Genomic DNA, 15,924 nt, shown 5'->3' with positions numbered 1-15,924 from the left:
AGAGACACAAAACAATCCCAAAATTTTCCAAAGTGATGGAAATGGGGCCTCTGTTCAGCAGGTAGCACTTACTGTTAGCCATGGAAACATGTTTCGTTTCATTTCGTATCTGTTTATTTCGGTCAATACATGTCATCAAAACAAACCAGAAAAAAAAAACATTGATCAAAGTAAACAACATGTAAACAGAGAGAGAAAATTGATAATAGACATTTGGAAACATGTCTCTTAGTTCTGAGTTTAACTTTTCAGGCTTTCGCTTTCGTCTTCTTTTTTTAGTCACTGTATAATCTGTATCAGATTCATCTCAGAGCAAAGCTAAGACTGACGTAACAACCTAAAATATGTTTGTGCAAGAAGTAAACTTTACAGCCTGAGAGCCGTGGGAATGAACATGACTGTGTGTCATTTCACCATGAAAGCCAAGTTGCTTTTCCAGCTGTACAACTTTCCCAGCATCCTGCGTAACGTGTCTGAGCACGGCTTCCCTATCCCACCCCGACATTCCTCTTCGGCCAGCACAGGAATGACAGCAGCATTGTCTGCTTAACCCTATAAAGCCTGAGCCATGTAATAATTGCCAGAAAATTCAATTTTTTTAAAAACTGAGTGCTTATTAACCTGCTGCTGAATTTTAAAAAATAAATAAATTGCATATATGAATTCTTATTTGTATCATATTTGATACATCAGGTCTTTTTGTGCAATTTGTTGCTCACAGTTTGTTTTTCTTGAACTAACAAAAACATATAAACCCTAACATTTTTAACCTATTAAGACTTTGACTTTTCCTTTTTCCTCAAACATGCAAAATACATATTTTTTCCATATAACACAACATCATACATCTGCTGATATGAAGTTTTTTAATGCAGCAATGACTGATCCACTCGTGGAACCTGCATATCATTTTTGTGCAATTTGTTGCTCAGTTTGTTTATCTTCAACACATGTATACATCAGGTTTTTGATGATGTAGAGGTCTCAAAAATTACTGTATCTAATATGATACACTTGGCTTTATAGGGTTAAAAGGTAAAAAAATCTGCCTGAAAACAGAAAATGAAACGATCATGCTTAAAAAAAAAACCAAAAAACATGACCAGGATTCATATTTTGTACATTCAAAGGAGCCAAATGAGAAAATGCTGGAAATTCCCAGTGCCCTGCTGTGAATAATGTCTCTCTTCTGGAGAAAACCAGGCTTGTTGTAACATTTCACAGCGGGCCTGGTCTGTCCCACCGTTGTTTGTCACATTCCAGCTTTGCTTTTGAACCTAAACAATGCAGCACCTCACTCTGACTGCTGACTTTGTACTGTATGGATAGGGAACATGCATGCCTCTAGCGAAATGTTTTCATATTTCTGGCCTTGTGGGTCAGAGTTGAGTTTACATACTGTGTCTCTGCACGCCACATCCCCTTTGTCAAACATACACAGGATAAGAATCCTGCTGCTCCTGGTGATGCCTTTGTCTTTTCACAACAATCAGCTGCAAACTGTCTGTGCTCGAGCTAAAATGCTAAAAAACACATTAAATCTAGAAGAAAACAATAGATTTATCATGTGATGTTGCTTTATTGTCATAATTACACAAATCTGTTGCCCAAAGCTATTTAGTTCTTGACTATCTTAACCCCTTGTCTTTCAAAGTATTGGACAAAGAATTTGATGTGGATTTTTAGGGGGAGATAGCAGGTCAAAAGTGGAGGAAGTGGTGTAAATCATCTGAAAGCTGAAGAGTAATGTGAGATGCAGATTTTCTGGTCATAAATATAACTAAATGAATCAATTAAAACTAATAATTGCAGTGATTTGATAGAGTTTATACCATTTATTCAACACATTTGCTGCTGAATAAGAACATTTTTTTAACCCTTTGATGCACAACATGGGTCTAAAGTGACCCGACTGAGTTTTTAATTTTCTATATCTTTGCAATAAATTAATTTCATCATTCAGTATTCCAGGTTTTCCTAAATCAACTTGTTTTTGATCATCCTACATCCTAATATTTTGTTTTCATTTCTTACTTTTTGAATTAAAACCCTTTTTGTATCACTACTCTTCCAATGCATTTATACCATTTATTCAACACATTTGCTGCTGAATAAGAACATTTTTTAATATCGAGAATGGTCAAACTATGTCTGTGCTCGAGCTAAAATGAACACATAAAATCTAGACAAAAACAATAGATTTATCATGTGATGTTGCTTTATTGTCATAATTACACAAATGATGGGACAATCCCACACTCCAAACAAAGCAGCAGAATAAAAGAAATCAGAGAAAAGTGTTGGCAAACATGCCCAGGTGTACAAAGCCACTGGTGTTAGCTGAACAAAAGCAGGTTAGAGAGAGTGAAATAGTGTCACCACAGGCATGGGCGAGGCCAGAGAGAGGGAGAGACTGAAGAGGTGAGCTCTGGGTTATGAGCTGGTGCTTCATTAACTGATTTTTTTTTTTTTTTTTTTACAACTCTGAACGTTTCAAGAGTGAACAAGAAGGAGAATTTCTTTGGTCTTACCAGTCTGTCCAGTTTTTTCTTATCACCAAAGAAAGACAGAGAGCAGGTTGTCTGCAGTCGAGCTTTTACGGACCTGTTCACACAAAAGGGGGATTGTTGCAGATCTTAATGATCTTTTGCTGAAGGACACACTTAATTTTGTTTTGCTGCCCAATGCTCTTCACCTGAGGCCGTGCAGAGACTCAGTCAGGAGCTTGCTGGACGTATTTGCAGGGAAGGATGAGCAGTTTTCTCTACTTCATCCTCCCAGCTCTGGGTGGATACACTCTCACCTCGTTGTACCTGCTGAAGAACCCGCTGGTTCTCCACAAGAGGAAACGAACGGCCTTTTACTGCACACACATCTCACACCGAGGAGGTAAGGGGCCGACTGGCAGGCAGGTGCTGGAAAGCAGCCAAGGAGATAAATAGATTGAGGGATGTTACCTGTTTTAGGTATTTTATTTCCACATTTTTAAAAGGCTCATTTCATTCACTTGTTGCACGCATCCTGTTAGATGAATAATCTACACAAACACTCCTGCAGTGTGTCTCCCTGCACAAATTAGTTTGATGAGGTTTGAAGGTGAAAAACCTACTTTACAATCTCACAAAATCTTATTTTATTGTCATTAAAATGCAGCAAATAGGCCGAATGATGATGGAAAAAAAAAACAAAGCTCCCTCATCCACCATATTTAAAAAAAAAAAAAAAAAAAATATATATATATATATATATATATATATATATATATATATATTTTTTTTTTATAATTAATATAATTTAAATAATAAGGGAGAAATATATATATTTCATTTTTTTAAATATAATTTTTTAATAATTAATATAATTTAAATATTTATAAGGGAGAAATATATATATACATATATATATTTTTTAATATAATTTTTTAATAATTAATATAATTTAAATATTAATAAGGGAGAAATATATATATATATATATATATATATATATATATATATATATATATATATATATATACATATATATATATCTCCCTAATTAATATTTTTCATCTGTGTTTACATGTTTGTTATATATATGTAATAATATTAATAACAGCAATAATAATATTTTTTTTAATCATTTATTTACATTTTTTTTTAGTTTTAAGGTTAAACTCCAATAATAGCTGATTTACTTATATTCATCTGTTTAATTTTTTTATAAAGTCAGGCCTGTTGCATAAATAATTAGGGACGGAGCACCATGGGTGCAAGGACCCTATTGTTATTTATCTTTTTTTTTTTTTTTTTTAATTTTAACTAACCTCATCAGTTGGGCTATTTTTAGTGGCTCTGTGTCTTTTGGGCTCCTGAAATATCTGGCCTTAGTAAGTCTTAATAATCTCACTTTTCATGTGTGTTTTTTTGTCTCCCTGACTGACTGGTGCTCCTCTGCTCACTCCTCTGTCTGTCACCAGGAGGTGGAGAGAGGATAGAGAGCACCATGGAGGCGTTCACAAAGTGAGTATTAAACTCAAGAGGTGAGCTGCTGCTGCTGTCTAAAAATGACTGTGACCAACTGAGCACTATCCCATTGACCGTCCTCCATCCTGTCTCTCTAATGAGGCAGAGTGATTATCCAGCCTCGTATAATCTCAGACAGTATATGTGATATGTCAGAAAGTTCTTCCCAACTCTGTTGCAGAAGTTCCCTTAAATGTGGAGCAACTTGTAGGTTGTAAGTGATCAAGAAAAGTTGGGACACCTGTAGGAATTGGTAGCAACTTAGCAACTTTCAAGGCTTGATCAAGCTCCGTTGCTGCAGAACTGCTTTAAGTTTTAAACCCATTTCTTGTTCCCTGAAAAGGGCCTTATTTTATCATTCTGAAATGTACATTATTTTTCAGTTTTGGTTAAGCTTACCTTTTTTTATTTACCTCTGGCAGTTCACCACTTACCTTTGTACCCTTTCAAGCTGTTCATTGGACTTGAACTGCTTGAATTTCAATAAAAAACTGGAAAAATTGGGGTGTTCTAAAACTTTTGACCGGTAGTGTATGATAAGTGCAAGCATGCACAGTCCTTTGTTTTATTGCCACTAGTCTTACATTTCTTTTGGATTAGACATTTAATTTCCTGTACTGCAGTTTTAGAGATTGGTTCATGTTGTCGGACAGTTCAGTGAGCGGTAAGATCAAGAGGTAAACAACTATGATCTGTTCCTCTGTCTCAGTGCGGTGCAGCAGGGAACACAGATGCTGGAGATGGACTGTCGCTTGACGCGTGATGGACACGTGGTGGTGTCACATGACGAGAATCTGGAGAGGCAGACCGGCCTGAACGACAACATCTCCTCACTCAATCTACAGGTGGGATCAGATCCTACAGCACTGCTGCTCAGGGTCAAAGGTCACAGACGCTCCAGCCAGTTCTGGTTTCTGAATTATTGTTTGAGGCCACCATGTTGGTGTGGAAAAGGTTTTCTTAGACAAAACAAGACAATGAAATTCTTTCTTGGGCTCAAACAGGTACAATTAGCAATCACATTTCAAAACCATAATCAGAAATAAATAATATATGTTACAGGCGCTCCCATTCTAGAACAGAAATACTGACATAAAGAAATGATAAGAAAAAGAAAAAAAGAGGAAAATTAGGTTTAAAAAATGGTTAAACTACAATATCAAATAACCGACTACTGATAAATAACAATAATGATAATAATGAAGATAATCATGGTGATTGGATTTATTGTTAAGTGTCTTCAAGTTCAAAAATAAGAATAAAATGAACAAAAAAACAACAATAATAGATGAAATTTACAGCATAAATGCAGTATTGTCAGAGTAAACCTAACAGAGTAGTTGAATTATTGCAACATTTTTGTATTGTTAAAGTCAATATTGCACAGTTGACAATTAAATTAATATATATAAATTAATATAGCTTATGTGGTAATGGCTCCTTGCATGTGAAATAAATACATGGGAGCTAATAAAGTTGGAACAATTTCGTTTTCAGACACAATCCTCTGTTAATTGTGGTTTCATTTCCATTGTAACTGTTTGGAAGAGATTGATTAATAAAGTTTTAAAAATATATACACTTTTTGTGTCAGTGATAAATCACATTGTAACAATCAATTCATGGAAAGAGGTAAAATATGTTTTATTCCAACTTTATAAGCAACCATGTAATTTATCTATGTTTCATGTGAGCAGTTTGCTCCAATTTAACTGCAAGGTGCCAAATAGCTGCATGTAGACCCAAAAAGTCACTGTAATGTGATGCTTAAGATAGCAAGATTTCTACATTAGTGAGTCTCTACTTCAGCGTGTCGTTTCAGTGCAGTTTGCCAACTTACCTAATTAAAGCAGCTATGGCCTACGGACCCTTGAACTAATGTTATAAACACACACCCGTCATTCATTATACCAGATTAACCCATAAGAACCCAGACCCAGTAATCCTTAATCAGGGGTCTCAAACTCAAATTACCTGGGGGCTGCTGGAGGCAGCATCAAAATGACCAAAAAAAAGGCACAAAATTACAAAAAAAAACCATCCAAAATGACAGAAAAAAAAGAAATTACTTAAAAAAGAAACAAAATGACTTTTTAAAAAAAGACACAAAATTACAAAAAAATACACTGAATTATCAAAAGAGTAAAATTAGCAAAAAAGAAAAATTTAAAAAGACACAAAATAACTCAAAAAAGACACAAAATGACCAAAAAAAAGACACAAAACTATTTTAAAAAGGCACAAAATTAATATAAATAAATCAATAATAAATAAAAACAAATAACCATGTGTCTTTTTGTTTGCATCTCCATAGCATATATCAAAATTGTGACTTTAATGTGTACAGTTCCCTATTAACGGATTAGGATTGTTAAATGGGTTTAAATTTAGCCTTGTAACAAAAAATAAGCGTTTTGAAATTAGTTACTATTCCACATTTCTGTTTCAAGTCACACACATATTTTGGAGAAGTCACTTCTTGTCACAGTCACATGACCACCACACCAGGGTGTTGCTTAGGGATTTAATGAGTTAATGTGAAGCATAAAGCTGAATATTGTGTTTGTTACACCCATGTCACTGTGGGTTCTTATGGGTTAAAATGCATGAAAACCTGCTACAGACTGCAATTAACCTAAAACAACAATAACATCTATTTATATCCTTTTCCTCTGAAAGAGTAAATGTTCACCTAAGTATTGGATTCACTTCAAGTTTATGTTTGATTTTTACATGCAGCATGCAGTAATTCTACTACATAATGCTTAGGATATCTCAGCATGGTAATTACAATCAATATGGTATTTACTCTTTATGTCTCCATACATGATTTCTAACGTTCTTACACATATTTTAATTTTGTATCCTATTATTTTTGCTATTTTTACTGTTTTTGATGATGTTCTGTTATTTTTGTTTTAACTGTTGTATTGCCTCCATGATAATGTACCTTGTAACCCTGGTTTTGAAAGGTGCTATAGAAATATAGTAATAAATAAATAAATAAATACATCTGCTGTTCTCTTTTAGGACCTGCCTCTGTATAAAGAGAGACTGGAGGTGACATTTTATGCAGGTGAGTTCCTCCTCTCATTCTTTTATTCTCAATCATTAACAAAAAGCCATTCAGTGAAGAAGTAGGTCAGTAGGAGTGTGTGTGTGTGTGTGTGTGTGTGTGTGTGTGTGTGTGTGTGTGTGTGTGTGTGTGTGTGTGTTCTTGTACTTCCTACATAGTGGGGACCAGAACACGTTTTTAACCAACAGAGTGAGGACATTTTTGCAAAGTGAGGACATTTAGGCCGGTCCTCACTTCTTTAAAGGCTTTTTTGAGATTTTGTTTGATTTTGACTTTGTTTTAAGGGTTAAATGTTACATGATAATGATAATTAACTGAAACTGTATTGTGTGGTTACAAAACTAACTAAAATGATATTCGTTTTCGTCTTTGTCGACTTTTTTCATACATAATGAAGATGGATCAGACAAAGGAAACAAAGGCAAAATTCACTGTGACCTCTTTTAATCTCCCACCCAACAAATACCCCATTACAAAAAACTAAAACTAATAAAAAGTCAACTAAAACTAGCAAACTCACTCTAAAAACTAATTAAAACTAACTGAATTTGAAAACAAAAATTCACAACAAAATGAAAACTAAACCTAATGAAAAATTCAAAACTATAACAACCTCCTAGGCAATTCACTGTTCCAATGAGGGCCCTCACAAAGATAGAAGTACAAGAATGTGTGTGTGTGTGTGTGTGTGTGTGTGTGTTGTGCACAGTAACCTTAGTTACCACGCCTCCCTCCTTCAGGACACTACAGCAGCGGTGCAGACAGGAAGTTCGCGCTGCTTGAGGACGTGTTCAGGAAGTTCCCCGAGGTGCCCGTCAGCATTGAGATCAAAGAGAACAAAGAGAACAGGGAGAGCACCAACCAGCTGATAGAAAAGGTACAATCATGGATAGATTACTGGACCGGACCCTGCAGGGACCTGAGGGGTCAGAGGTCGCTGAAAAAACACACAAAACAATCAGAAAGAGACGCTAAAAGACCACAAACAAACACAAAACAACTCCAACCAACACCAAAGGACCACAGAGATCCAAATCAGCCACAAAGAGACTTAAACAAGACACAAAATATACATATTAAAAACTCATTTATTCTCCTTGGCGTTCAGTCCCAGCTAGGCAAGAATCCTTGGCTTTCTTTTTTACTTTTTTACCCTTTTATTTATTTATTTTTTAATTTATTTATTTAATTAATTAATTAATTTATTTATTTTTTATCTCTAACTCTGTTTTGGATTGAGCTTTTATTACTATTTTATTCTATTTTATTTTATTGTTTTACTGTTTTTAGTATTTTATTGTTTTTTTATTGTTTTTATTTATACCTATTTGTGCATGATTTATTCTATTTTAATAACTGTACAGCACTTTGGTCAACTGAGGTTGTTTTTAAATGTGCTCTATAAATAAACTTTGACTTGACTTGACTTGACTTGACATTATTCATTTAAAAAAGTTACCCAAAGTGACTACAAAGAGAGAAATGTAAAACACATCTAAAATAGCCTGAAGTAGGAACCTTAAATATATGTAATAATGGCTTGTAGATGGGGTTAATGGACTTGAGGACTTTGGAGTATTTATAATGGATGCTTCCTGTAAAACCGATATCTGTATCTGTTGTATACTCTACAGATTTCCTGTTTGGAATTTATTCATTTTTTTGAGAGAAAAATGATGCAAAACTATCACAAAGAGATGCAACATTACTAAAAACATATGTGCAAAATAATACAAAGGGATGCAAAATGACTAAAAGTCGACTCTTTGAGTTTGGGTGTCTTGTTCCTATGTAGACAGCTCCACGGCTACAGTACACCTTCAAAATAAAACAACTTCAACTCTCACCAGAGCAGCTTCCTTTTTCAAAGAAATAATATTTGCATTGGATAATATGTGGGGCTGAATAAAACAGAGCAGCGGTTTACATAATGCCCAATGTTCCTGTTTTTTTCGCAAAATAAAATAGGAAGAGAAAAAGAGAAAAAAAAGAAAAAAGAAGGAAAAATAAAATAATAATAATAATAATAATAATAAAGGGAATACAATAAATTAATTAAGTAAATTAATTACAATAAATTGATAATTAAAACAAATACATACATATAATGCCCCATGTTCCCGTTTTTACCCCAAAATAAAATAGGAAGAGAAAAAGAGAAAAAAAAGAAAAAAGAAGGAAAAATAAAATAATAATAATAATAATAATAATAATAATAATAATAATAATAATAAATATAATAATAAAAAAAATAATAATAAATATAATAATAATAATAATAATAATAAAGGGAATAAAATTAATTAATTAAGTAAATTCATTACAATAAATTGATAATTAAAACAAATACATACATATAATGCCCCATGTTCCCGTTTTTACCGCAAAATAAAATAGGAAGAGAAAAAGAGAAAAAAAAGAAAAAAGAAGGAAAAATAAAATAATAATAATAATAATAATAAATATAATAATAATAATAATAAATATAATAATAATAATAAAGGGAATAAAATAAATTCATTAAGTAAATTAATTACAATAAATTTATAATCAAAACAAATACATAAAGAAACATGCAGGTGTACACACACATACATACCCACAGGTTTGCACAAATACGTCACACTATAAACATTACAAACCAGAAACAGTTCCAGCACTTTCTCAGTGATATGAAAGAATCTCCAAGATATGCAGGATATGAAAGAGCGTAAAACTCATCTGTGACCTTTCCTTCTAGGTGTCTGACTTGGTTGGGCGCTACAACAGGGAGGAGATCACAGTGTGGGCCTCTGTGGACTCCAGGATCATGGAGGAATGCCGCAGAACGGTACAGAGACCACTTGGGGGAGACAAAGTCACCTTAGCATCAAATCACAGCCAATATCACTGTTCTGCCATTGAATTTTAACTGTAAATTGTCTCTCTGTGTCCTCATAGAACGCCTCCATGCCGTACAGCTTCACTAAGAGTCGAGGCGTGCTGCTGGTGCTCCTCTTCTACAGCGGCCTGCTGCCCTTTGTGCCGCTGGGAGAGAGTTTACTGCAGTTCTACCTGCCGCGGGTCATCAACAGGTGTGGCTGCAGGAGTGTGTGTCTGTGCTTGTTGAATCCATGTGTGTGTGTTGCTGCCAGGGCTGGGTAACACTGAAACACTTTCTACACCAGAGTCATGACTTCCATATGGTTCCTGAATGATAGAAAACATTGTGGTACAAATGTTTATCCAATCAGCAGCATTATTATATATATATTTTTATTGATTCACAGTTGCAGTAAACAGTACAATCGAAAAGACATATTTTCATTTTCTTATATAACCCAACACCCACACAGAGACCCTTACATCGTTGTATTAATAGGTTTATACACCAGATCAGTTAAGACAACAGTGTGTAGAAAAAAATATTAATAATAAAATAAATATATATATATATACACACACCCACATACATAAAATATATATAAAATAAAATAATAAAAAAATAAAAAGATAAAACATACATATATATATATACACACACATACACACCTACATATACAAAAAAAAAAAAAAATATATATATATATATATATATATAAGAAAATATCAGCATTATTATTCTTTAGACACTTTATTTATTTTTTATTGTATTTTTATTGTATTTTTATATTTTATTGCTGAAGTATGCCTAGGTTGTTCTTTTTATTTAATTGTGTTGTTATTGTCTCTGTGTGTAATGCTGCTGCTACACTGTAATTTCCCAGCTTGGGATAAATAAAGTCTATCTATCTATCTATCTATCTATCTATCTATCTATCTATCTATCTATCTATCTATCTATCTATCTATCTATCTATCTATCTATCTATCTATCTATCTATCTATCTATCTATCTATCTATCCATCCATCCATCCATCCATCCATCCATCCATCCATCCATCCATCCATCCATCCATCTATCTATCTATCTATCTATCTATCTATCTATCTATCTATCTATCTATCTATCTATCTATATATTGAAACTTGTCATTAAATATTGAGGCCTTTTCCAATACCTGATAGGATTGAAGCAATTTGCCCGTTGCCCAACAGTATTGAGTTATTATACAGTTGTTCCTCCCTCTCGGCTCAGACTATGCTCTGTGTTTTGTTTACATGTTACAACTGCAACTCCTAGATTTTTCCTTTGTGAGTTGCTTTGGCTAGAGGCCAGCCTGTATACACTCATGTGGCTTTATCTCCTGAGATTCTTCCTCTCTAATCTTGTGTTTTGTGTGAGATAATTGTGTGACAGTTCAGATGTCTCTTCTGTTTCTTTGTCCTTAAGGACGTTCATTCCTAAGGAGCCCATCCTGAAGAACAAGCTGCTCATCTCTTTGTTAGAAAGGTGAGTCAGGTTTCCTCTGCAGCCTTCCTCAACGCTGACTTTGTTTTGGTGCAGAAATCTGAAAAGGTCACAAGGTGTCACTACCAAAGGAAACAATCACTGAGAACTTTACATTCACAGTACATGCAGGTCTGCTTTTATGCACAACATTTTATGTTCAGTCATACAGTTTATAATGCAGCAAATTCTGGATTATATTTAGGTTTTAAAAATTACTTATATACTCTTAAATGCTGTCATTACAGAATAACAATGAGGAAGAGTCTTTTTAAACACCTCGCTGCCCGTGGAATACAGGTATGAAACCACACACTGACTACAAGGATCCATTCAAAACAAGAACCAGAAAATATAACAAGTTCATATTAGAATACACATTTTGATTTTTGATTTGATTTGAGTTAAGTTTATTTCGAATATGAAAACAAATAATAATAAATAAAAAAAGAGTCAGACAAAACATTTAACATGACAGAATACATATTCGAAAAGGAGTGAGAAGAAGTATAACTTATAAAGTCCCACCCCCTCTCCTTAAATATGACAAGTTAACATCTTTGTCTAAACATGTCTTGTATTACAAAAACATAAATATAATTTACCTATACAGCGAAATTATACATACATACATACATACATACATACATACACGCGCCCACATTTGGATACATACCCAAACACACGTACACATACATATGAAAGGAAAAGAAACAACATTATTTACATTACAGTTAATAGAAAGAAAGCCCGGTGTGTTGCTATGAGTCAGGACTCAGGAGGTGTGGTTGCCCCTGTTGCTAGGTGTGACAGAACAAACAAAACAAAAACAATAATAACAATAAAGAGACGTCGACTCATTAAAACCCTCTGCTGAGCCACTAGTGGCAAAAAGGAAAACCTTCACTGGGTAACTGGGAAATTTATTTCGCTTTCTGAATCCCACACCTGAAGATTTATTTGTGGAAGAGCAAAGTTTATTTCCCATAACTGCACCATCACTGTAAGACTTAATTTAACCAAAGCACTTATTGGTTTACTCCAGGGGTGTCAAACTCTGGCCCGCGGGCCAAATTTGGTGCACAATCCACATAAAAAAGAATGGAAAAATCCATTTTCATTCCAGCACAAAAAATGACTACAGGGAGTGCAGAATTATTAGGCAAGTTGTATTTTTGAGGATTAATTTCATTATTGAACAACAACCATGTTCTTAATGAACCCAAAAGACTCATTAATATCAAAGCTGAATATTTTTGGAAGTTGGAGTGGGGCTTTTTTAGTTTTAGCTATTTTAGGAGGATATATGTGTGTGCAGGTGACTATTACTGTGCATAATTATTAGGCAACTTAACAAAAAACAAATATATTCCCATTTCAATTATTTATTTTCACCAGGGAAACCAATATAACAGCTCAACATTCTTCGCTCCTCTGTGACAGTCGTCATAGCAACCTCAAGCTAGAGCTGTCTCCCAGCTACCCCTTCCCAAAAATGGAGAAAAGAAAGGCAGAATTTATTAACCTGTTGAAAAAGTTTATTTTGATATTTAAATCAGAAGGATGCAAATAGAAAAGAGGCATACGATTTTTATTGAATTTTTATTTAATAAATTAATGACATTGATGTGTTTTTTATTTGAAATTTGATTTTGCATGTCTGCACTATTTAGTTATATATTGTATGTTTGTAAGCGTTGCTGGTTCCATATTTAATGTTAAAGAAAAACATGTTTGGTATATATTAAAAGGTTGATTTGTTGTTGTTGATTTGGCCCGCGATTTTATTCAAGTTTTAAATTTTGGCCCATTGTGTTTTTGAGTTTGACACCCTTGGTTTACTCTAAATGACTCTCCAGTATTCCAGCCGACCCAAACAGTAACGCTCACACAGCCGCTCTGCATCACCTCTGTCCTGCTGTGAGTCATCTCTGCTGGATGAGGTCACCCCCATCTCAAGCCATGAGTGGTCACTGAATAGTTTGAGCATGAAAACAATTGAAGTCATATGTCGTCGTCTCGTCAGCTGCTGAGGGCCTCGAACGCTCTGAGGTAGTGACTCAGAAAATATCTTCTTCTCCTCGTCACCCAGATAAAACTGATGGATGAGATTTCCTCCAGAAGAGCTTCACACTCTACAAAATATATATATTCACACAGCATGATGCAGTAATATGTAATACACATATATCACAATGTTATCTGTTTTGTTTGTTTGTTTGTTTTAAATTATATTTATTGGGTTTTTAGAATAAACATGACACATACATTAATGAGAGTTTACATGCCCATATTCTTAGATAAAAAGACAAATTACCACTAAAACAAAGAACAAAACAAGGTAAAACAAAAAAAAACAATAGATACAAAAATAATGATGATAATAATAATAGTAAAAAAAAAAAAAAAAAGTTTAATAACAACCCTGCACTGTAAAACCCAACTTATTGTTTCAACTTAAATATTTGAGTGTCAATGCTGCGAAAGAATTTTATGTCAAGACAACAAGGGAAAAGGAGTTACCTCAAATGATTCTTGCTATTTGACTCAATATTTTAGGTTAAAATGACTTTTTGCACAAATCTTGTTGTATTGAAAAGGAAAATTTTGTTATAATAACAAACAAGCAACATTGGGTTTTACAGTGTGTATTTCCTATGTAGCTGCTGTGTTGAATATTAAATTCTCTTTATACACTTCATTGTCCTTTTCAAGTGTTCAACATCTTGATCGATGACTTTCAAGATATTCAATAAATTGTCCCCATAGCTTAAAAAAGCTCTGTATTTTGTCATCTGTGATACATTATGTCGTAAAGAATCTTAAAATAGTTAATATATTAATATACAGATAATATTGGCCTATCAAAGGCATATCAGTATCGTGTATATGCTGTCCAATATGTGCCATTATTAAAACTTTTTCGCACAATATATAATGAAGAAAAAGTGGCTTGGCCTGATTAAGAAATTGTGCAATATTTTTTTTTTTTTTTTTTTTTTAATAGTCAGCAAAAGACTGACACTGAACAGTAATGGTGTGTATTTAGCTATTTATTTTATTCTTTATTTATACCTCAGTTATCATTTATTAAATAAAGAATTGGCTGACAATGCAATACATTGTTTGTATAATTTATAATAATATACAACAAGGGTTAAATATTATTTAATAAAGTTTTCTATGAAAAATCGGTCCACAATCCACATAAAAAAGAATGGAAAAATCAATTTTCATTCCAGCACAAAAAAATGACTATATGGGCAATCATATTGGTTATTGATGAATATTCCCCTTCTAAAATCCATAGAAAAATGTAATATTGGTCGGCTCTTATTTTTGAAAGAAATAGTGCATAAATATGTTAGTATAAGAACAGGTTATTTCACTGTGTATTCAATATCACAATGCTGATGTCATGGCATTGATATCAATTATTTGTCTAGCCTGCAGTCCAAGGTCTTTCTTTCTGCTGATGTCTGCTGTATTCTGGCTGTCACATCTGAGAAAACACAACATTTATGGTGTTTTATTGATGGTCCAGTCACGTACTATAAATCCAAACTGCAGGAAGGATGACAGAGAGACAAGACAGTGTGGGATTTAACTTTCACTGTGAACAGATCAACATGGTCTCACAGAAATCCGTGAAATAGCCACAGATTTCGCTTAACTCAAAATCCTTTGAATAGCCACGGAATCGCTCAAATTTCCGTGAAACTGACACGGATTTCGCTACAATGCAAGTTAATGCCAGTCATATCCCGTGGCTATTCCAACATACAAAGTGATTATGTACATTCACTGAGTGAATATTTAGAAAATAAAACATATATTTCTCGCTAGAAATGTGATCAAAATCCATTTTTATGCAGAAACTAAGTCAAAATATTAATTTTTTCACTAAAAATGAGAGAACTGTCCGCCATGTTTTTTGTTCTGACCGCCAGAACCTTGAAAGTCATGTGACTTGGAACAAACCAATAGGAAAACTTATTAACTGTCTTTAACTTGCATTGTAGCGAAATCCGTGTCAGTTTCACTGAAATTTGAGCGATTCCGTGGCTATTCCACGGATTTCTGTGAGACCAGGTTGGAACAGATCATGGCAGTTGGCTAATACTGTATCTGTATTTGCAGGTGCATTTGTTTGTGTGCAATGAAGATGAAGACATAAAAGCTGCATTTGATGTCGGGGCCACGGGGGTGATGAGTGACTACCCGTCTCTTCTAACAAGCTACTTCTGCAGAAACCGAAGTCAGGATTGAGCTGAAACACACCTTCACATCACATGAGGAAAGTTGATAACTTCCTGATGAATAAGGACTGTGTAAAGAAAAGAAAAGACTGTGAACGAGTCAAGAGTTGTCTAATTAAACAGTGAGAATAAAGCTTTATTCTCAGTCGTTACTCACCGTTGATAGAATTATCTGCAATCAGGTCCTTTGCATGGCCTCCACACACACACACACA

The 15,924-nt window shown here is 33.9% G+C and overlaps 1 protein-coding gene across 1 annotated transcript; it reads left to right on the top strand.

The window, feature by feature from the left end:
* The first annotated feature begins 2,473 nt into the window (after positions 1–2,473).
* On the top strand, positions 2,474–15,924 carry gdpd3a (glycerophosphodiester phosphodiesterase domain containing 3a). Its single transcript, XM_059348240.1, has 10 exons — positions 2,474–2,889; positions 3,959–4,001; positions 4,714–4,849; positions 7,035–7,080; positions 7,821–7,957; positions 9,821–9,910; positions 10,021–10,154; positions 11,394–11,453; positions 11,699–11,750; positions 15,591–15,924. Exons 1-10 carry the CDS (start codon positions 2,751–2,753, stop codon positions 15,717–15,719), a joined length of 966 nt encoding a protein of 321 aa, XP_059204223.1. The 5' UTR covers positions 2,474–2,750; the 3' UTR covers positions 15,720–15,924.

Source organism: Centropristis striata, chromosome 13, assembly GCF_030273125.1.
Source record: "Centropristis striata isolate RG_2023a ecotype Rhode Island chromosome 13, C.striata_1.0, whole genome shotgun sequence".
Taxonomy (NCBI): Eukaryota; Metazoa; Chordata; class Actinopteri; order Perciformes; family Serranidae; genus Centropristis; species Centropristis striata.
The sequence above is the reverse complement of the archived record's forward strand: the minus strand, read 5'-3'. Positions and strand labels throughout refer to the sequence as shown.